The sequence below is a fragment of the Anser anser genome, assembly GCF_964211835.1.
Source record: "Anser anser genome assembly, chromosome: 2".
Taxonomy (NCBI): Eukaryota; Metazoa; Chordata; class Aves; order Anseriformes; family Anatidae; genus Anser; species Anser anser.
The window spans coordinates 288,715-311,394 of record NC_139721.1 but is presented as its reverse complement, the minus strand read 5'-3'; the positions used below and the strand labels follow the sequence as shown (position 1 = coordinate 311,394).

Sequence of the window (22,680 nt, the reverse complement as noted above, 5' to 3'; positions counted from 1 at the left end):
ACCTTTTTTGTTAGTTCTTGGGTAAGATATGCTAGAGCTGAAACCTTCAGTACCTTTTGTAGAGGCTGCCGTGGATCTGGTAGGAGACATACAAGAGGTGACAACATCTGGAGGCTAGATCTGATGTCTTCAAAGCCTCTGCAGCTTGATGCCGTGAGCAGATGAGACAAAAGTGCCCTAATGAGTTGAGAACTGTCTTTCATCTAAGACCACATCCCTGAACATTCAGAAAGTAGCTCCCAGTCTGTTATTTTTCTTCCCAGAGAATCTTTTGCAGAACAGTGTGGATGAGAGCTGGACAGACACCAATTTAAACAGAGTCAGTGTGATTCAGTTTCTGGATGAACCCAAAGTGGATGATGAAGAGGAGTCTGGAGCTGAGAGACGGGTAAGGAGTTTTCTGGTGGCTTGCTATCTTCCTACGGAAGCATGGGCACAATCTAGTTTTTTCCTAGGACAAGGAGCAATTATGGTGTTCCCATCTCACAGCTCCTATGATATTGCTGTAGGTTTGTACTAAATTTTTGCAGTAATGAGGGCATTAGGTGTCCTGAGAAGACAAAAAGGTATAAAAGAGATTTATTTCCTTGAGAGCATTTATGCAGACTTACAGTTTGGTGGTTGTCCCATGGGAACTGAGTTATGATTGCTAAACTGCCCGCGGATCAGTCAGGTAGTCTAGAGATCCTAATGGTCACAGCAGTGTCAGGACTGGACACTAGTTGGACACTTAGTTGGTGCCCTCCACAGGGAAAGGCTGTACACCCAAACTTGTGCTAGGCAATCTTCTAGCCTGGAGCCAGAAGTAAGCCTGTGCTGTGGACAGTAGTGCTACTAAGGTAGCTAAACATTATAATTGTAGACAGGCAGCCTCAAAAAATATGGCAGATCATTTTACTTTAATTGCAGATGCAAAGGGGAGGATAGAAGTTTCACTTTTCAGCAGGTATTCTATTGGTTTAAATCTCCTGCTGAACTTCTTCCTTTTTATCTTGTGGAGAGACATTCTCTAGAGATCTGAATCCTTCTAATGAAATGTAAAAAATGTATCTGTCCTTCCAGCATGGAGATAATTTTCCTACTGGTGTTTGGAGGTTTACTGGTTAGGTTTGGGTGTTTTTATTTTTTTCTTCTTTCTTTTAACACTCTTATTAATTTTATAATACTGTTTTTCTTGACTTTTAGCTTGGATGGACCTAGCTAAGCATCACAAATTCTGCTGACACACAAGCTTGTCAGGCATATTAAGAAGCACCAGGCTGATTAAGAAGAAAATCTACCTGTGTGTTCCTTTAGGGGAATTCTGTGTTGACTGATTGGCATTTACTAAGACAAACACAAATAAAAACTTCCCGTGTTTATAATTTCTTCCAGACCCTGTGTCAGATGGAGAGGAGGTTAATGTCTGTGAGATGGATCTGATCAGTGTCATCTTCCATTTCTCTCCTCTTCCCAGCTGCACGCTGTAATAGCAGAGAAGTCCAGATCAGATTCTGTGACATTTAGTTCGTGTCCAGCTGGGGCTCTAGTGGTCTGATAAAACATGTCATTTGAACTGATTCAGTCTTGAGGCATGACACGTATTCCTCTGACTGTTTAATCTCATGCTCTGCATGCGTGCTTTTTCTTTGCTAGGGCCTCCAGCGCAGAGCAACCCCTCATCCCAGTGAGCTGAAGGTTATGAAGAAAGTGATTGAAGTTCGGCGCAGTGAGGTACATGCTGCAAAACCTGGCACAGACCTGAATTCACCTAAGTCAGAAGTGAGTGCTGTTCACTAAGAAATGGATAACCATACAGAACATGTAGCAGATGTGGGGAATGGAGAGGCAGTGTTTGTAAGCTGGGCAGAAAGAACTTAACTTTTGGGAAACGTGGGAATGGACTGAGCATGGATTGTCTGCATTTCATGAATTAGAACCTACGTTGTGGTGTCTGCTGGGGCCACTGAGACAGCACAAGATGCAGCAAGGATACAGAAAAGGCCATAAAGGGGATTGTGTGCCTCAGTGCCACTTCTGTCACAAAACAGGGAGAGAAAAAGAAGGCTCTGATGTACTGAATAAAGATTGATGGGAATAGAGTACTCGGGGATGTTGCCTTTCTGCCCAGGTGTGATACTGACAATAAATGCCCACATAGATGATGAAACAGGGGTAGAGCTAGGAAGGTAGTGGGCAACTTGAAAAAGGTGGTTCTGTTGGCAGTGGACCATACCCCACCCTGCACCAATCAGATTATACTGATCCATTTCCTACTTTGGTTTCCGTCTTGACTTTGCAATCTATCATCTTCCCAGGAGAAAAGACTAAGTGCCACATCAAATCGCAGTGAGGACTCGCACCTTTCTAACAGCACCGCCTCTGCTGACTTCAGGGGAGAGGAGCAGGGAGAGGAGGGACAAAGGAGCTGGCCAAATGGGCAGCTGTCTGAGATGCAGGAGCCGGAGAAGGTGGTAAAGCCAAAAGCTGAAGAGGAGCATAAAGAAGCAGCTGTCCAAGAGGAGGAAGATGTAGAAGTGGAATACAATGAGGTAGGAATCTAGGAACTGCATCAGGGTCATGTTAAAAAGTGGAAGGATTTGAAAGTTTCGGAGAAAATGATAAATGGATTTACAGAGTGTGATTTGGGCATTGCTGGAGGCAAGTAAAGGCCCTGGAAGCTAACTGCAGGTAGAGATTCAGGGAGCCTGGGGGAGCAGGGTCCATCAAAGACTAGGAAAGATAGCATGGGAATGAGGCAGGGACTGTGCAAAAATCAGGGTTACAGGTCTGAGTGCCCTCAGTCCATGAGGCTGACAGATGTGTCTAGGTGAAGGAGTTGGTACAGGGGATGGGGTGAAAACAAGTACGGGGAAATTTGAGTGTTCCTTAATCTTCTTTAGCATTAAAGCAGAAATGCTGACTTTGCCTGTGTTGGTAGTAGAGGGACAGCAGATTTATGCGCTGCCTGCAGCTATGGCTGTTATCTGAGGCTCACAGCCTTTCTGGGGCTTTGCCATTGCAGCCCACTGTACACTTTGCTGAGGACACACTAATAAGGAGTGAAGATGAGGATGAAGACGAAGAGCGACCATTCCCAGTGGAGAAACAGAGGCTTATCCGCAAGGACACACCCCATTATAAGAAACACTTTAAGATAACTAAACTGCCCAAGCCAGAGGCAGTGGTGGCACTCCTACAGGGGCTGAACAGTGATGGAGTCCCAAAAGAGGAAGAGGAGCTGGGAAGCCGCAATAACAATGCGGAGCCTGAGGATCAAGAGGAAGCATGGGATGAGGATGACAGAAAAAATGGAGCTTTATCTGCTCAGCCGTCGGTGAAGGTAAGGTCTTGAGGGGAGGGGGAAAGGTCAGAGGGGTGCCAGACCACCCTTTTGCTGCTTTGAACTACCAGCCAGGTTGATGCAGTACCAATGAAAATGTTCTCAAGAGGCTCCAGCACTTCAGGAGAAACATGCTGAGGGCAGGAGAACTGAAGTTCTTTCTGGGGCTCATACAATTGTCCAAGAGCTGTGCCATGTTGCTTATGTCTGACTTCTCATGCTATGTCCAAATGCTTGCACGCTCCCCTTATGTGCGATGTTGTGATCTGTGCTGCAAGAACAGTTCTTTTGTCCCATCACTGATGGGTTTTTTCATTCCTTTCAAAAAATGACCTCCTTGCTTGCTGGTTGTTGCACCTCGTTTGCTACAGGATGAGACATGTCCCTGGATGGATGTAATCTCCTCAGGCTTATGTTCAGACTGCTAACAGTTGCTTTTCTGCCACAGTTCAGGTCCTGAAGAGGAGTGGTAGTGAGAGCAGATAGGAGCATGCCATTCTCATTGGTTCTACCCAGTGCCTGCCCAGCACAGGTGCAGTCTGATGAAATGTGTATAGGGACTTGAGGGAGCCTGTGTTACGGAGTTCTGCCATTGCCATGGGGCCACAATGAGCCTTTCTGGTCATGGTCGGGGCTGATGAGTTAAAAGGTCCTTGGCTCTACTCAGGTGAATCACCATGTTTCATCAGGGACATCCAGATTCTTGGTTGAGGAAGATGCTCACAATAGAATAGGAATATACTTATGAGGGACACTGCCTGAGGTCAGACCAGTTCGTACTGAAATTGGTACTGAAATTGATGATTTTGTGAGGTGTACTTAACAGGCAGGGATTAGGATGCAGCTGAATCTACATTATATAGAGTATGACACCAGCAAATCTTATGGGAGAGATGTAGGTCTCTGAACTGGTGTAATATGCTGGAGTAAAACGTATTCTTGTTGTTACTGCACACACTCCAGACTATTGGGATCTTTTCAACCCCACGCTGGAGTTCAGATGGCACAGGGAAAGTTCTTGCACTGAAGTTTCCATTGGAGCCTTTCTTCAGTGGATGCTTGCCTTGATGTATCTGAGCTGATATTTGATCCCTAGGGATGAGACATGCAGTTTCCTTACCATTTGCAAAGTTCTTCAGAGTGAAAATGCATTGTTGCTGCTGCTTATAAGAGTGTGTGAAGCCATCCTAAATCACCTGTATCTAAGACTTGCTGTACATGTGAAATGCCCTGACCCAAAAGGCTCATTTATTTTAGTCTGGGACTCAAAGCCAAGGACACACTGGCCCATTGGCAAAACCTGTGAAGACTACATAGGTGTTGAGATCATGGGTTTGGTATCGCTGTTAAAAAAAAAAGTTGTCCTTAATAGAGGCTAAACCTTCTGCCTGGAAATCACAATTCTCCTTTTCTTGGGGCTGGGTTGAATGCTTGCTCCATGAAGGCAGGTTTGTTAGCTTGCCTCCTGAGCTGTCTTCCAGAAGTAGGAATGTGGGGAGCAATGTCGCCACAGAGTTTCAAGTGAGGAATGCGGTATACATGCATTAAGTAAGAAGGTAGGACAAGGTGTGCAGGAGGTCAAGTCCTTAAATCAGAGTTGCTTGTTTTCTTTTTTTGTTTGTTTTGGTTTTCTTCTTTTTTTCTTTTTTTCTTTTTTTTTTTCTTCCCCAAAAGTTGGTTTTCAATAGGAATTCTAAGATTTCCTGTATCTGGGAGCAGGATGACTGAGCATCTGACGCTTACTTTCACCGGAGGCATTTCCCTTCAGAGGAGGGACCAGTGAAGTTTGATTTCGGATAGCTTCATTCCTGTGCGGCAGCTAGGTGGCACCAGAGGGCCCTTTGCAGTTTTCTTCTGTGTTGATTAATGCTTCCTCCTTCACTGAAAGACTTGGTACAGAGTGGGTAAAACCAGCTAACGGTGTTTAGCTTGTGAGCTTGACGGTCACAGCCTCAGTGTGTCAACACAGACAAAATATGGCCTTTAAGATGTGGTTTCCAGTTAGCTAGGCCAAAGAATGCTGACACTCTGCATGTTGTGAGCCATGGTCGCAGCCCTGTCGCAGGTACTTGCTGGTAGGTGGTAATCAGCAGTGGTATGAGTGGGGTCTGCTCTGGTGCTGTGTGGCCAGACCTATCGGAGTGGTGTGCGTTTGTGTGTTGGGTGGTGGTGGTAGTGGTGGTGGGTTTGGTTTATGCTCCACTAATCCGCATGCCTCTTTGCTGGTTCCTGTCCTAACAGGGGGTGTCGTTTGATCAAGCCAATAATCTGCTGATTGAACCTGCTCGCATTGAGGAGGAAGAGGTCTGTACCACTCCTACTGTTCTCTCTCTGCCAAAAATCATTCAATCTGCTTGATTTGCTTCCCAGGCTCACCCATTGTTGTAGGGGAAACTCTGATCTATCTGGGTCAAGTGGCTTCTGGACCTGACTGATTGTAAAAATACAATGATTGTTTCCTCCCCTGCTTTCACCTCCTTTCCCTACTTTCCATACCTGAGGTGAGAATGGCTGCTGCAGATCAGGAATGAGATGGAAGAAATGTGAAAAACCAAAGGGGGCACAGGTGGAAAGTTCCTATTTGCTGTGCACTGAGGAAAAAGAAGGTGGAAGAAAATAAATGCATACATTCAGGAGTGGTGGTAACTCAGGAGTAGAGGCCTCAAGAATCTGCTGAATGCTGTGTATGACCCTTTGGGGTAGGGAGGATAATCAACCTCAGGACACTGCAATTGCATGAGGAAGGTGGACTGGAGCTAATGATTCTTGTATCTCATGCATCCCCTCATGCAAAGTCTTCACATGCAGCACTTTGGGATATCAGAAAGGAACAGGTGGCATTAGGGGGGCTGTAAGGTCCCTGTCATATGTACGGTGTTCTGCACCCAAGCTTGAAGTCCTTTGTCATGCTGCCATAGCTCATCCTCTGACTTTGATTAACTTCCTGAATTCATTTACAAGTTTTCAGTAGGCTTGCCTTATCCTTTGTGTTAGTGGGCTTTCTGCAGGTGGTGTTTCCAGAGAAGTCTTGGAGGCAGAGTGCTACTGCCTCTGGTAAGAGGCAGAAACTGTTGTCAGTACTAACTGCTTGCATGGAAGATACTTTCCTTGGAACAGTACATTAGTACCCATGTATTACTTGTGAGTGCTGTCCTATTTGTCTCTGTGAACTTGTCTCTGTGCTCCTTCCTCAGGTGTGAAATGGAGGCTTTTCTTTCTTGGTTTTGGAGTAAGGCTTTCTGGGAAGGAGGTGGCACATACTTCCATTGAAAAATCTTCAGGGCACACCAACACACCATGTATAAGCCAGATCACATTTCAGTCTCCTTATCTGTAGATCTTGGGAAAACACGTTCACATTTCTTGCATTTCTCTTTGTATAACTGTTCTGTCATCAGTAAAGAGATAAAAAAAACTCACTACAAGTGCTTCCTGGTCCCTTGATTAGCAACACACTGCTCTTGGTCCTCCTTTCTAGCTGCTAGACCTCGAATTCCATATGCAGAGTCTTCTTGCTCCTCAAGGCGCAGTAGTCCAAGAAACCTCAGCCTTGTATTGGACACAGTCTGCCTGCCTCTTCGTTTTGTCCTGCCCATGTTCCACCTACGTCTGATCAAAGTGCCTAGAACAACTTTGAGTCAACTGGGGAGGGTAGCTGGTTAGATGCCCCAAGTTGCTCTGATGTCCCTGCACTATCGTTTCCTTCTTTATACAGATCTGTTGCCTCACTGTAAAAGACTGGTGTGGTAGTGCCATGTAGGATGTGAGATGGTGGTGCAGCTCCTAAGGACAAACATTTTAGAGATCCACAAGATGGGTGGAGGTGATGGCCAAAGTCACCCTAGAGCAGAACAGCTTTGGGAAGCAGTTGATTGTCCCACAGCTCATGGGGAGCAGTCAGCTCAGTGGATAGTTGCTGATCTCTCCAGTCGGTGATAATCTGTCGTTTTAGTGGAGTCATGCTGAGCACAAATCAGGACAGCAGGCCGTATGGAAGAGTTAGTCTCCAAAAGCATCAGTGAAAGCAAACCGTGGGACTCAAGCTGACGGTTCTGTGAGAGCTGGATTTGTGCACTGTCCTGGTGGGACACCTCACTCATGCTCAGAGTGCATCTTTTTGCAGAGTGCATCCCGTGCCATCTTTTCCTAGAACATCAACTGTGATGTTCTAGGAAACATGTACCTCTCAATGAGTAGGGCAGCAGGAGAAATATTTAGGGCCTTAAAGACTACATAGTGTCTGAGTAGAGAATCAGCTTGGGAAGTGACTGATACCAGAAATACAATCTACCTACTGTTTCCAGGGATGATTTCATATACTTGAGAAGAATCTGTTATAGCTAAACCAGTCTGTTATAGCTAAACCAATGGGCTATTTCCCTGAGCAAGGCCATTGCAGAGTGGAATCCCTCGTGTCTCTTGTTCAGCACAAAGTTCATAATGTTGCTGTCGCATTCCTTGTATAATTTTATGCAGCTCTTACAGAGAGGAAACTACTGATGTTGTTTCAGGATTATGGTTTAGAGTTAACACAAAGACTGGCCTCACCAGAGTAGAGCTGGAGACATCTGCGTGACTTCGGACAGCACTGTAATACAATAGGGAGCCTAGCGCTGTGCATGCAGCTGGTACTTCCAGAGTTCCTTTGCCTGTTAGGGTAAGTGGTACTCTACTGCAGGGGAAGAAATAACTTCGTAAAAGCACAGGACTTATTGCTATCTGGATTCTACTGCTGACTTAGTTCCCAATGTTTTGTCGTAGTCTCCGTCTCTACTATAGAAACGGCTGTATCTGAGTTGTAAAGGAGGCTTCTGGAAGAGAAAAATAGTATATCAAGCTCCTATTTGAAGGCATGAGTTTGCACCTGAAATCTGCTTAGTTTCAGAGAATTTTCGAAGAAATAGTCCAGAAAGAACTGCTGTGCAAATTGAAGATGACAACAATGCAAAGGAGGTCCCAAGTTCTGCTTAAGTGAGCAATGCTGCTTTGTCCGCAGTAACGGCTGGTGTCATCCTTCTGTGTTTGCCTAGTGTTAACTTGTCTTTTACAGAGCACCTGAAAATATGAGTCATGAAGTGCCCTGCATGGGCAAGCTTGTGCTGATTGAAGAGTTTTATACATTTTTGCTTCTTCTGACTTGACGTTCTCACAGCTGTACTAGATTGTATAAAGAGGATGTTTTGGTGATTTCCATCCCTATGAAAAAGCTAGGCTGATCTTAGAGGTTGAAGGTTCTTGACTTCCTTGCTGGAGGGTGGAAAAGATCCTGTCAGCTTCCTCTGCTCAGATGCCAGATCTTGTCACTCTGGAGTCAGAAGCAAGTCAAGTCTTCTCGTTAAAGAAGTCTTATCCTGTGGAAATTGCTCAGAAATGCTACCATTTGTGTTTGAATGCAGGCTTCATGCTTGGCACAACAATTGTTGTTTGCCAGAGGCAGACTGTGACAACACAGCGTGGTCCTGAAGCATCCAGTGTTAAGTGGGGTTGAACTTTGAAAAGTTTTTTAAAATGTTTAATCATCCCATTGAGCTAGGAAGATGTGATGTAATTTCTGTTCAAATTTTTTTTGGCTTTTGATTTCTTGCAATACATTTTTTTAACCTTTTCCTAGTGAGATGAAAGGTCCCTTAGTATTCTTTCTTATGCTATCGCCCTATAACAGTTTGGATGTAGAGACTGTAATCTTCCCCTCTTAGATGTACGATTTCTCATTCAGGTCTATTAAGTCACAGTTTGAATATGATTCACCTACAAAATGACAGATTACTTGTCTGATTGCAGCTCATTCATCATAATATATCGCTGTCAAGTGCAAATCTTGTCTCCTATGGAGATTTCTTAAGGACTGAGTAGTAAACTGTAGAATGATTTCTCACTCACGTGAAGAGCTACCTGCAGTTTCCTTTTTGCTCATTTAGTTCCTTTCTCAAAAAAAAAAAAAAAGCAATAGAGAAGTGGGTTTTAACAGAGAGAAAAGACACCTTGTTTAAACAAAACACTACACTTCAAATCTGATCCTCCCTTTTGAAACAAGAAAACAGGATGTATACAAGAGATACAGGTCACATTGCTTAGGACCAGCATTACATAAAAAAACTAGAAATTTCAAAAATGCCTCTAGAAATAAATGGGGAATTTGCAAGCCTTTAAAAATGGTTCTCTACTGGAAAAACGAATTACATTTTCTGACTGTGTCAATAGCAGAAAAGAGAACTTGTTGAATAGCTTTGAGACCTTGTAATGAAGAATGTAATCTCCAGCTTAGATCCAGGAACTGAAATGAGAAAAAAATGATGATAGGTTGACGTTTACAGAAGATACACTTTAACCAAAAACAACCTATATTCAATCCAGAAGCAATTAGCTAAATTTAAGGCTGACATAAATTTGGAAGAAATCCTGAAGTCAAGTCTCCTATCATCACCAACTAGCAGCAGAATCACAGCATGCTTGAGATTGGAGGGGACCTCTGGAGGTCATCTGGTCCATTCCCCTTGCTCAGTCAGGGTCACCTAAATCTCCACGGGGCGAGACTCCACAGCCTCTCTGGGCAGCCTGTGCCAGTGCTCTGTCACCTGCACAACAAAATGTTTCTTGACAATCAGAGGGAATCTCTTGCGTTCCAGTTTGTGCCCGTTGTCTCTTGTGCTGGCAACCGGGCACCGCTGACAAGAGCATGGCTCCATCCTCTTTGCACCCTTCCTTCAGGTGCTTCTAGACATTGGTAAGATTCCCCTGAGCCTCCTCTTCTCCAGAGGGGGCTGAGGCTCAACAGTCTCAGCTCTCTCAGGCTCTCCTCACAGGAGAGGTGCTGCAGGCCCTTCCTCGTATTTGTAGGCCTTTGCTGGACTCTCTCCAGTATGCCCATTTCTCTCTTGTACCGGGAAGCCCAGAACTGGACCCAGCCCTCCAGATGTGACCTCACCAGTGCTGAGCATAGGGGCAGGATCACCTTCCTTGACCTGCTGGCCATGCTTTGCCTAATGCAGCCAAGGATACCCTTAGTCTCTTAGTGACAAGGGCACGCTGCTGGCTCCAGGGTCTTTTCTGCCAAGCTGCTTTCCAGGCGGGTGGCCCCCAGCACGCCCTGGTGCCCGGGGTTCTTCCTCCCCAAGTGCTGAGTTTGCACTTCTTGTTCAACTCCATGAGGTTCCTATCAGCCCATTTCTCCAGCCTGTCGAGGTCCCTCTGGACAGCAGCAGGATCCTCTGGTGTGTCCACCACTCCTCCCAGATTAGTGTTTTCTGCAAACTTGCTGAGGGTATACTGTGCCACATCATTTAGATCACTGAGTTTGTACTGTATTTCACAACTCAGTCAAATATTTTATTTAATATAGATTGTGTTTTCCACTTTCCCAGTACATACATGCACACTCAGGTTTCTTCTACTGGGAGGCTGTTCCAGATTTCTACTTCTTGAATGACTGGAGAACTTGATTTCGAACTAAACTTGCACTTGTTTATTCATTGTTGTCATTATATTCTTTTCCTGAAAAATCTTTTCTGCTGTCTGACCCTTTGTCCTTTGTGCATTTTTATGGATGTCAGTCACAACTCCTTCCAGCCTTCATTTTGCTAGATTAAAAGAAGATTCTTTTGGTCTTCTCTTCTATGATTTATTCTCTATATCTTGTCTTTCTCACTGCCCTTTCATGCACCTGTTCTACTTGAACTCAAACTTGTTGACTGTTGATAAGATGACAGAGTTTATTCAGTCTTCATTACCCTGTATTCCATAGTTTTTCTTCCACTTACGGTGTGGCAGATTCTGTTTATGAATAGGAATTCTCTTTAGCTACCTTGTTTTTATTCCTCCATTCAGTGTCAAGGTTCTCAGTGAGTTTTTGTTCTCCAGACTGCTAATATAATCTCTTAAGCATATCTCTGATTGTATGTTTTAAAATGAGCGATGTCAGGTTTAGTGCAAGAATTTTCCTTCTATCTCGTTGTCACTTTGGACAAACACTTTTCTAGTGTGCTGTCCTTAGCAGCACAGAATGGAAATGAAGCAATTCTTAGTGTGAGGCTAGTCAATGAAACAAATTTTAGAAGAGTTTCATAAATTTCCCAGTATTCTGTCATTTAATTACATACTGCCATTTTAATTCCATATTCCTAAAATGGACCTTTAAAACAATAAGAAATTTCTGGGCTGCAAAGGAGTTTCAATGTGAAAATTTTTAGTCAGAATTATACAAAATGAATGACTATACCAATGATTTTAACACAAAAGAGCATCAATAAGAATAGGAATAAAAATCCATTACTGCTAAAGAGAGGAAAAAATATAATGCATTTCAGTATCACTCATTCTAGCTCAGTCTGCAGGATTTCCACGTCTAGGTTTTTGTTCTAGTTCTGGGAATGGTTCAATGCTCTGTATCTGTACCTGGGTTGGGGCAATCCCAGATGAATACACACTGGGAGAACTCACTGAGAGCAGCCCTGTGGAGAAGGGCTTGGGGGTTCTGGTGGACGAAAGGCTCAACATAAGCTAGCAGTGTGTGCTTGCAGCCCAGAAGGCCAACTGTGTCCTGAGCTCTGTCAAAAGAGGTGTGACCGGCTGGGGAGGGAGGTGATTGTCCCCCTCTGCTCTGCTCTCACGAGGCCCCACCTGGAGTACTGCATCCAGGTTTGGGGCACCCAGCACAAGAAAGCGAGTCCAGAGGAGGGCAACAAAGATGATCAAGGGGCTGGAGTACCTCTCCTATGAAGAAAGGCTGAGAGAGCTGGGGATGTTCAGCCTGGAGAAGAGAAGGCTCCGGGGACACCTCCTTGCAGCCTTTCTGTAATTAAAGGGGTCTTATAAAAAAAAAAAAAAAAAAAAAAAAAGGTGGAGAAGGACTCTTTGCTCGGGTAGATAATGATAGGACACGGGGGAACGATCTTAAACTAAAAGAGGATAGATTTAGACTAGACATTAGAAGGAAATTCTTCACTTGCCCCATCCCTGGAGGTGTTGAAGGCCAGGCTGGATGGGGCCTTGGCCAACCTGATCACCTGAGAGGGTGACTTCCCTGCCTATGGCAGGGGGTTGGAGTTAGATGATCCTTAAGGTCTTCCAACCCAAACCATTCTATGCTTCTGTATTTGGCAGAGAATCAGTTGCCATTCTATGATTTTATCTTTGTCCAATACTGATTTTTTTTATCTATGCAGTTGAGTGTTTTCATTTCCAGAAGGACTCTGTCCTGTTGTGTACCATGGTTTAGCCAGTCCAGTTCTTTCAGGAACCTCTCTTTTGCTGTTGATGTTTCCATGGCTGTAGGAAACCTGTGTGCCTATTGTGATGAGGAGGAAGGACTAGCTTCTTAAATCCCTATTTCTGGAATTAATGGAGGAACTAACTATCTATATGAACCTATATGAACCCAGATGTTTTTACAGTTCAAAAGTCATCATCAAGAGGTACATTTAATATATTGCATTCTTTCCATCATCCTCACTTAATGTCATGTCATCCATTGTCTTGGAGCCTCTTTGGAGAAGGGGGGTCTGTAGGAGTACACCTGAGCATTTAGCTTTGCAGGTCACCTGTCCTGTCTGCTCTTCATGCTACTGTCAGTCATTAGTATACTGCCATCTCTGCCTTGCCAGGTATCCATTCCCCTTGTAACTAACAAAACATTATAAAGGAGGAATAGGAAAAATCAGAGCCAGAAAATCTTCAGATCAGCTCTTCTGCCAGGGCAGGATCTTTCCTTCGTGTTCCTTTTTCCGTTGTTCATTTTTAATTTAGTTCTCAACATCTCATGCAGTGATGTCTTACCTTCCATTTGCTCACTGATATTTTCAGCCTGTCCCTATGTCCTCATGAGTTACTGTTTACTGAAGCCAGACAGATTTAGCTCTTCTAATCTTTCCTGGTGAGTCAGTGCCTCTGGCTCCTGAACTGTTGTGTGTCTCTTCTGTAACTACCTTCTATTTTGCTGGGGTGTTCCTGGAAACGGACACAGGGTTGGATGTGGTATCTGTGTAAAGACACCTCTCTTGGTGGGTATGCAGGTCTTTATTTGGGAATTATGAAGTGCGGTTTTTAGTGAGGCATTGTGATCCTTTCACTGGTATTTTCCCAGGTCCTTGTAATATGTTATTAAGGATTTCTGAACTGTTCATACCATTGTACTAGATACAGTGGAGCTGCTGTCCATGAATTTGTCTCATCTCTCCAATCCCACTGATACACTTTTATTCTACAGTATTCACTGGGAGTAAATTGTGCAATTTAATTGTAGTTTTGCATTGAAAAGATTTTCTTTTAAGACTGCTGCTGAAAATTCATTGGGTATCCAATGGCAATCTGGTCTAGTGGAAGGTGTCCCAGCCCATGGCAGAGGAGTTGGAATTGGATGATCTCTTCAAGGTCCCTACCAACCCAAGCCATTCTGTGATTCTGTGATCCCTAATTCCTTTGTTGCTACAAGCGTGGAATAATCTTTTCATATAAAGTCATTAATGTCATGCATGAAAAAGATTTAAAAAATATATATTTTTATCCCATCCTCTCCCATACTGGAAGGATGCTATGCTCCTCTCATAAAGAACAATTAGCATTTTCTTCTGTCAGGGATTCAAAATAACATCCGGCCTGATAAAGATCTCTGCAGAATCCTACTTCATGGTTCTTCTTTATTTCAGTTAGTTCTTAGTTTGTGTAATGTAAAACTAAACCCAGCATCCTGTGATGTCAGTGAGAATGTCTTGTGATAAGAAGTTTCATGTTTTACAAAAGCCTGCTTATTAGATTTATACTATTAATCTGTCAGCCAAGTTTAGAATCTTGTCAAGGAATGGAATAATGGTGTAGGTGTTTTTGCTTGTTTGAAAGACCTAATTTTCATAATATTCAGCTGCTTGATATGCATGTTATTTCTGTCTGCTCAGTAAGGGACATGCATACTAGTTCTTCTGTTTCTTTTCTGGAAATGGTGCTAGGATGACTGACTGGTAGTTGTAGGCATAATCTTTTAATATCGTAATTTAACAGCACAACGTAAATGCTATTTCAGGGTATCAAGTTTCCAGAATTTTATAAGTACTCTGTAAGTATATTGGAGACCTTGGTCAATTGTTAGGACTCTTGGGTACAGGTTATCTAGTTCTTCTAATTTTTAAGTGATTATTCATTTTGATGGTATTTAATGGATTCTCTAGCTCCTGTTGGAGTGAAATGTGATTTATGTGATATGTATGCATTATCTTATTTCTATCTAAATACAGATCAGAAGTATTTATTGAATATTTGCCTTTTCCAAGTCACTGTTGACAACCCAGTCTCATCTAAAGTTTCAAGTGGAGTAAATCCAGGGATCAGACACTGCCTCTAAATGTATAGCATGCTATAAAAAGATGTCTATGCATGCAGAAACTTGCTGCCTTCTGGAAATAAAGCCCTTAAACCCTCACTCCTTTGCGTAAGTCTGGAGGAACAACGTGGTCTTTCAGCAGGCTCTGAAGAGCAGCAGTTCCATACTTGGTCTGCTGAACCCTCTAAATGTCTAGATTTCTGCCTCTGTATCTGCTGTGCCCCTGTCAAGAACAAGTTGCAAAAATCCTTAGTTGACAGTTTGTAGGACACAGCACTAAATACTGTTCCAAGTCTGTTGGGCAATATTCAGATATCCCTGGCTGCTAGAGAAAAGTAAGCCTGACCATATGCGCAATGCTTCTAGTTTCTCTAGAAAGGTATACGTTTACTCAGTGCAATTTGGAAAATCTCACAGGATCAAGAGAATCTGTTAAAAGATAGCTATATCAAAAATCTGTGAAAAATAGGTTAGACTCAAACCAGTCTTTAGAATCAGAGAATATTCCGAGTTGGAAGGGACTCAAGGATCATCGAGTCCAACTCCTAGGTTCCCAAAGGACCACACAAAATATCTGACCATGTGTTTGAGAGCGTTGTCCAAATGCCTCTTGAATTCCAGCAGGTTCAGTGCCGTGACCACTTCCCTGGGGAGCCTGTTCCAGTGCCTGACCCTCTCAGTGCCTTCACCCTCTCAGTGAAGAGCCTGTTTGTAATATCCAGCCTGAACTGCCCCTGTCACAGCTTCAAGACGTTTCCTTGGGTCCTATTGCTGGTCATCAGAGAGAAGAGATCAGCACCTGCCCCTCCGCTCCTCCTTGTGAGGAAGCTGTAGACCACTATGAGGTCTCCCTTCAGTCTTCTCCAGGCTGAACGATCCAAGTGACTTCAGCCACTCCTCGTATGTCTTCCCCTCCAGACCCTTCACCATCTTTGTAGCCTTCCTTTTGGACACTCTCTAACAGTTTTGTCTTTCTTATACTGTGGCGCCCAAAACTGCACACAGTACTTGAGGTGAGGCCGCACCAGCGCAGAGTATAAAGGGACAATCTCTTCCCTTGACCGGCTAGCAATGCTGTGCTTGATGTATCCCAAGATATGGTTGGCCCTCCTGGCTGCCAGAGCACACTGCTGGCTCATATTCAGCTTGTTGTCAACCAAAAGCCCCAGATCTCTTTCTGTGCAGTTGCTCTCCAACATCTTGTCCTCAGTCTGTGTGTATAGCCAGGGTTGCCCCTTCCCAGCTGCAGGACCCGGCACTTGCTCTTATTAAACTTCATATTGTTGGTGACTGCCTAGTTCTCTAATTTGTCCAGATCATAGATCTGGACAAATACATAGTCACATACATAGTCACAGCACCAAGTCTGTCGGAGTTTCAGAATTGTTTAGACTATGCTGTCAGTGATACAGTCTGAATTCTGATTTTTGGGTAGACCTTTGTGGAGCCAGAAGTTGGACTCGATGATCCTTTTGGGGCCCTTCCAACTCAGGATATTCTGTGATTCTGTGACCTCTTTGCAAGGTCTCACCACCCTCGACTAAGTCAACAGCTCCACCCCATTTTGTATCACCAGTGACCTTGCTCAAAACACCTTCAAGTCCTACATCCAAATTGTTTATGAAAACATTGAAGAGGAATCGTCCTAAAATGGAGCCCTGGGGAACCCCACTACTGACAGGTTGCCATCCCAATGCAACCTCATTTACAAGAACCCTTTGTCCGCAACCCATCAGCCAGTTGTTCACCCATCTTATTATGCTCTTATCTAACTGTATGCTGGTCGTTTTGTCCAGGAAGGTACTGTGAGAGACAGTATTGAAAGCTTTACTGAAATCCAGAAAGGTTACATTGACCAGCTTCCTTTGGTCATCTTGATGGGTGATCTTATCGTAAAAGGAAATTTGTGAATTCATGTTGGCTACAACCGCTGTCTGTGTTGTCCTTCAGGTGTTTTTCAATAACTCCTAGAATAATCTTCTCCATAATTTTACCAGGCACTGAGTGAGACTTACAGGCCTGTAATTGCCAGGATCTTCTTTCTTGCCCTTCTTGAAAATTGGGACCACATTTGCCAACTTCCAGTCAATTGGGACCTCTCCAGATTCCTAAGACCATTAAAAAATAATTGAGAGAGGTCCTGCAATGACATCAGCCAGCTCTCTCAGTACCCTGGGATTAATTCCATCAGGCCCCACAGACTTACATGCACCCAGGTGGAGCAGCAAATCCCGCACAAGTTTGGGGTTGACTGGGCATTTATCGTTCCTGCAGTTATGGTCCTCCCATTCAGGGCAGCTGGGGTCCCAGAGCCCATCACTGGTGTTGAAGACAGAGGTGAAAAATGCATTAAACATCTCCGCTTTGTTTATGTCCCTGTTTGTTAGGTGACCATCCTCATCAAGTATCAGACCAATGTTTGCTCTGGTCCTCCTTTTCCTGTTAACATACTTTAAAAAACCCTTTTTTATTGTCCCACACAATGCTCTCCAGCTTCAACTCTAATTGAGCCTTGCCCGCACAAATTCTCTCCCTGCAAAGGTGAGCAGAATCCCTGTAACCCCATAGAGGTCTGTGCTGCCATCCATACCTGGACAAGCTGGAGCACTGCCCGGTAAGGGACCTTACGAAGTTCAGCAAAGGCAAATGCAGGGTCTGCACCTCGGGCAGAGTAACTCCATGCACCTGTAAAGGCTGGGAGCTGACCTGCTGGAGAGCAGCCCTGCAGAGAAGAACCTGGGAGTCCTGGTGGACAGCAGGTTAACCATGAGCCAGCAATGTGGCCTTGTGGCCAAGAAGGCCAACAGTATCCTGGGGTGCATTAGGAAGAGTGTTGCCAGCAGGTCAAGGGTGGTGATTCTGCCCTTCTACTTAGCGCTGGTGATACCTCTCCTGGAGCATTGTGTCCAGTTCTGGGCTCCCCAGTACAAGAAGGACATGGAGCTCCTGGAGTGAGTCCAGGAGGGCTACAAAGATGATTAGGGGACTGGAGCACGAGGACAGGCTGAGGAAGCTGGGCCTGCTTAGCCTGGAGAAGAGGAAACTGTGAAGGGGATCTGATCAATGCGTACAACTATCTGAAGGGAGCGTGTCAAGAGCATGGGGCTGGACTCTTTTCAGTGGAGCCCAGTGACAAGACAAGATGCAATGGGCACAAACTGAAACACAGCAAGTTCTGGATGAATATGAGGATACATTTCTTTACTGTAAGGGTGAACAGAGCACTGGAACAGGTTGCTCAGAGAGGTTGTGGAGCCTCCTTCTTAGGAGATATTCAAAACCCGCCTGAGTGCAATCCTGTGTAATGTGCCCTAGGTGATCGTGCTCAGCAGCGGAGTTGAACTAGATGATCTCCAGAGGTCCCTTCCAACCTCAACCATTCTGTGATTCTGCGTAGTTCTCCCATGTCACCCAACCTTGTTTCCGGTGACCGTATACTCTCTTTTTCTGCCTAAGCACTTGAAGAAGTGCTCGAGCGAGTCCAGAGAAGGGCGACCAAGCTGGTGAGGGGTCTGGAGAACAAGTCTTACGAGGAGCGGCTGAGGGAGCTGGGCTTGTTCAGCCTGGAGAAGAGGAGGCTCAGGGGCGACCTTATCGCTCTCTACAGTTACCTTAAAGGAGGCTGTAGAGAGGTGGGGGTTGGTCTGTTCTCCTACGTGCCTGGTGACAGGACGAGGGGGAATGGGCGAAAGTTGCGACAGGGGAGTTTTAGGTTGGATGTTAGGAAGTACTTCTTTACCGAAAGGGTTATTAAGCATTGGAACGGGCTGCCCAGGGAGGTGGTGGAGTCACCATCCCTGGAGGTCTTTAAAAGACGTTTAGATGTAGAGCTTAGCGATATGGTTTAGTGGAGTACTTAGTGTTAGGTCGGAGGTTGGACTCGATGATCTTGAGGTCTCTTCCAACCTAGAAATCTGTGATACTGTGATACTGTGAAGAAGATCCCTGCTCAGCCAGGCCAGCCTGTCCCTACTGCTTGACTTCCAACATTTTGGAATTCCCTGTTCCTGTGCTCTTAGGAGGTGGTACTTAAAAAATGACTAGTAATGTTGGACCCCAATGTGTTTAAAAGCACTTTCCAGGGGACCTCACTAACTAGTTCCCTGAGCTGTCTGAAGTCTGCTTTCCCCCTGTCCAAGGTTGAAGTTTGGTGGCAGTTTTCCTCCTGTCGCCAAAGATTTTAAACTCAGCTACTTCGTGGTCATTATGGCCAAGGCGACCACCTATTGCAACTTCACCCACAAGACCCTCCCTGTTTACAAGCAACAGGTCCTAGAGGGCACCTTTCCTAGTCAGCTCTCTTAGTACAAATACTAAGTTATCATCAATCACAGAATCGTCTAGGTTGGAAGAGACCTCCAAGATCACTTAGTCCAACCTCTGACCTAACACTAACCAGTCCTCCACTAAACCATATCACTGAGCTCTGCATCTAAAAGTCTTTTAAGGACCTCCAGGGATGGTGACTGAACCACTCCCCTGGGCAGCCCATTCCAATGCCTAACAACCCTTTCAGTGACGAAGTTCTTCCTAATCTTCCTAACATCCAACCTAAACCTCCCCTGGCGCAACTTTAGCCCATCAAGGTGCTTCAGGAATCTCCTGGACCTTTTTGTCTCAGCTATGTGATATTCCCAGTTGACATCTGGCAGGTTGAAATCCTGAAGTCCCCCATAAGGACAAGGACAGCCGATCTAGAAGTCTCTCTCAGTTCTTTAAGGAATAATTCGTCATTGTCATCCTGGCCAGGTGGTCTGTAGTAGACTCTTACAATGACATCTCCTTTATATTTGTCTGTTAATGCTTACCCAGAGCCTATCAACTGCATTGTTGCTAACCGCAAGCTCTGTATAGTCCAGTGCCTCCGTTACATAGAGTGCCACCCTCCCGCTTTGCCTGCCCTGCCTATTCTTTCTGAAGAGCCTGTAACCGTCCATTGTAACACACCAGTCACAGACCTCTTCCCAACAGGTTTCACTTATGACAACGATGTCATAGCTCTGGAACTGGACCAGGGCTTCTAGTTCCTCTTGCTTGTTTCTCATGATGCGTGCAATTGTGTAGAAACATTTCAGATGTGCTTCATTGAACCTAGCCCCTCGTGGGGCAGACTGAAGGGTCTTGCTAGCACACAGTCCCTCAATTTTTGGCATGCAGTCCCATAGCTTATCAGTGGCAGGACCAGTTTTGTCCCTTTCCTCCTTCAAATCTAGTTGAAAGCGCTATCAATCAGCCCTACTAACTTTTGCCTTTGTTTGAGTGTGTTCCCCAGAGACTTAGAGGCAGAAACACAGATGAGACTGAGGGAGGTAGAGGAGAGGGGAGGGAAGGGTAACTGTTGGTTTTTACTTTGGTGCAATCAGTATGATAAATGTTTTTTTTCCTATTCTCCAGTTCAGGGAAATGCCAACTTCAGGCTGAAGTGGTGGTCTTTGCCATTTTCCCACGTTACCCCTGTCCGAGCAGCACATTTCCACTGAGGGCATGCATGCTTGCCTGTCTGGGAGGAACACCAGACATGTTGCCCACTTGATGAACATTTGCCTGTTCTGCTGCTGTAAGGAACCAGAACCAGATGAGCAGCATGTTTCTAGGTGGGGAATATCACAGATCTGTTGTTAAGCCTGAGATGAACCACTGTTGGGTGGTGGGTGGATCTGTGATTCTAAGAGCATAAATGCAAGAAGAGAAATAAATACACAGAAAAGTTATTGACAAGAGTATGCAGGGGTGGTAACAGTGCCATCCCCTACTGTTAGGACAAATGTTTTCTTGAATGAAAGTCAAAGCAGCTCCAGGACAGTTACACTTTTAGGAAGGCATAATTTAGTATTTCAGTGCAAAAAGCAGTGTCTTAGCCATTATATGAAATAAAGTCATAGAATATCCCAACTTAGAAAGAATCCACAAGGATCATCGAGTCCAATTCCTGGCTCTACACAGGAGCACCCAGAAGTCAGACCATATGTGTGATAGCATTGTCCAAAGGCTTCTCCAGCAGGCTTGGGGCCATGACCATGTCCCTGGGGAACCTGTTCCAGAGCCCAACCACTCTCTCAGTTAAGAACCTGTTCCTAATATCCAGCCTGACCCTCCCCTGTCCCAGCTCCATGCCATTCCCTCGGGTCCTGTCACTGTCACCAGAGAGCAGAGCTCAGCGCCTGCCCCTCCGCTCCCCTTGTGAGGAAGCCGCAGGCCGCCATGAGGCCTCCCCTCAGCCTCCTCTTATCTGCGCTGAACAAACTAAGTGACTTCAACTGCTCTTCATATATCTTCCATTCTAGGCCCTTCATCATCTTCTTAGTGCTGAATGTAAAACTAAAAGACACGTATAGGCTACTGGAACCTTTTTTGTAAGGTTTCTTTTTTGTCAGGTACATATTAATTTCATAGTCTTTCCATAGACTTCAAACAAACATTCACCAGTTTGGTTTCTTACCACAATATTTTGTGGGAGAACTTACTTGCTTTGGGAGTTGGAAATCTTCTTTCTAGCCTAAATATATTTATGTCCCATGCAACCCAATTTGCTGTTGTTCCAGCAGTGTCTTTAAATTTAGTTACACTTGGTTCCTCACTGGTGTTTTGTTTTTTCAATTTACATTGATAGACCTGCGGTTCTTAGCCCTCAGCACAGTTGACTTTTCTGGCAGATTTCCTGATATTTTTGGTCTGGTTTCTGTGAATTTGTGAAATCCGTTGTTTTGTGGTTTATCTTTCAGTTAGTTTCAACAATCAACTTAGCGTGAAACTGAAAGTGACTTCAACCAGTGACACCATATATTCCTTGTTCATTGTCAAAAGCAAGTCAAAAACAATAATCTTGTCATATTCAGTCACTGAGCAAAATCATCAGCTATCTTACTCAGAAATATCTGGATCCTGTTATTAGAATTCTCTCTAATCTACATATGGGAACCAAGTTTTCTGTAGACAAATTGACAATTTTTAATCAAATTAGATAAAAGCCTTTATAGCATTATCAAAATCCAGTGAGACTGGAGAATATAATGAGTATTTTCACTTAGATCCTAATAGACTTTTTCACACAAGAAGAGTTTATGTAATGTATAAGCGGTTTTAAAGTGTGCTATCAATGATATACAATGCTATTTTATGCCCACCACATTTTTGTCTCAACTGAATAATCCATGTCTTTCAGTACTTGGATTTAACTCAGTCTCTAGGTCTTGCACTACAGACAATGTATGTATGGTCTGTCTAGAATCCAGGGTTAGCTTGTGAAGATTCTGCCACCTTTCTACTACACCATTGACTGGGCACAAAGGAAATGGCAAAGATCCTCAGTGTAATTCTGCGTTTCCTGGGGTTTTTGATCTTAGTAGAATGTGAAGGCCCCACAAGCTGTTGCTTTTGTCACTGTAGAAAATGAAGAAAAATTTGAAGGGAGGGCATTAAGGAAGGGCTCTCCTGGTTCCTTTGTTGACTGCCTTGTGGCCTGGCCAAAGCCAAGTGGATCTGATGTTGAAGCTAGAAACCTCTGCAGCAGCCGCTCTCTGTTCTGGACTTTGTTTCCAGAGAAGTGACATCTGGAGGACAGTAAATTTGGTTCTCTCCAGAAGTCTGTGTAGGTTTCCATCACTTGCATCACCAGCTCCTTGGTCCTTGGCCCTGACAGATCCCCGAGGGAGCCCTGCCTATCCCATTCCTTTCCGTTTCCTACCACATGCTCCTTACCTTCCTTCTCATGACTTGGGGCAACACAAATAGTTCATGCTAGTGTCCTGAATATAGGCAATTTCAGTTCAAGTTTGAGGAGAGTTTTGCTATTGAAAGGGGCCTTAATTTGGTACGTGGAAATGGGAGATAGGAAGAAGAGGCTTCTGGATTGCACAGCTACATTTCTGAGCCTGCACGTGCAGAGGGGAGAAGAGGAAGGAGCCACTGAACAAGACAGATGGCTTTTCCAGAATAACACATTGATTTCCATCAACAGAGTAAAGCCAAGTATCTGTCCCAGTGTATTCTGGAACATGTGCCATTCTTGTTACTGCATGTTACATTAGGGTGATCCTTAATCTCCCAGTAG

At 44.5% G+C, this 22,680-nt stretch overlaps 1 protein-coding gene across 19 annotated transcripts in view; it reads left to right on the top strand.

Moving 5' to 3' along the window:
* The window catches only part of SCRIB (scribble planar cell polarity protein), a 118,568-nt gene that overhangs the window by 34,500 nt on the left and 61,388 nt on the right, over nucleotides 1-22,680 (top strand). For 18 of the 19 annotated variants that reach the window (XM_083826303.1, XM_083826321.1, XM_083826305.1 and 15 more), the window contains exons 12-16: nucleotides 264-388; nucleotides 1,636-1,761; nucleotides 2,298-2,531; nucleotides 3,005-3,322; nucleotides 5,564-5,626. In XM_083826303.1, coding sequence (XP_083682429.1) covers nucleotides 264-388; nucleotides 1,636-1,761; nucleotides 2,298-2,531; nucleotides 3,005-3,322; nucleotides 5,564-5,626 — 866 coding nt within the window. The remainder of the gene's footprint in view (nucleotides 1-263; nucleotides 389-1,635; nucleotides 1,762-2,297; nucleotides 2,532-3,004; nucleotides 3,323-5,563; nucleotides 5,627-22,680) is intronic. The other variant, XM_083826317.1, reaches the window with a different exon arrangement.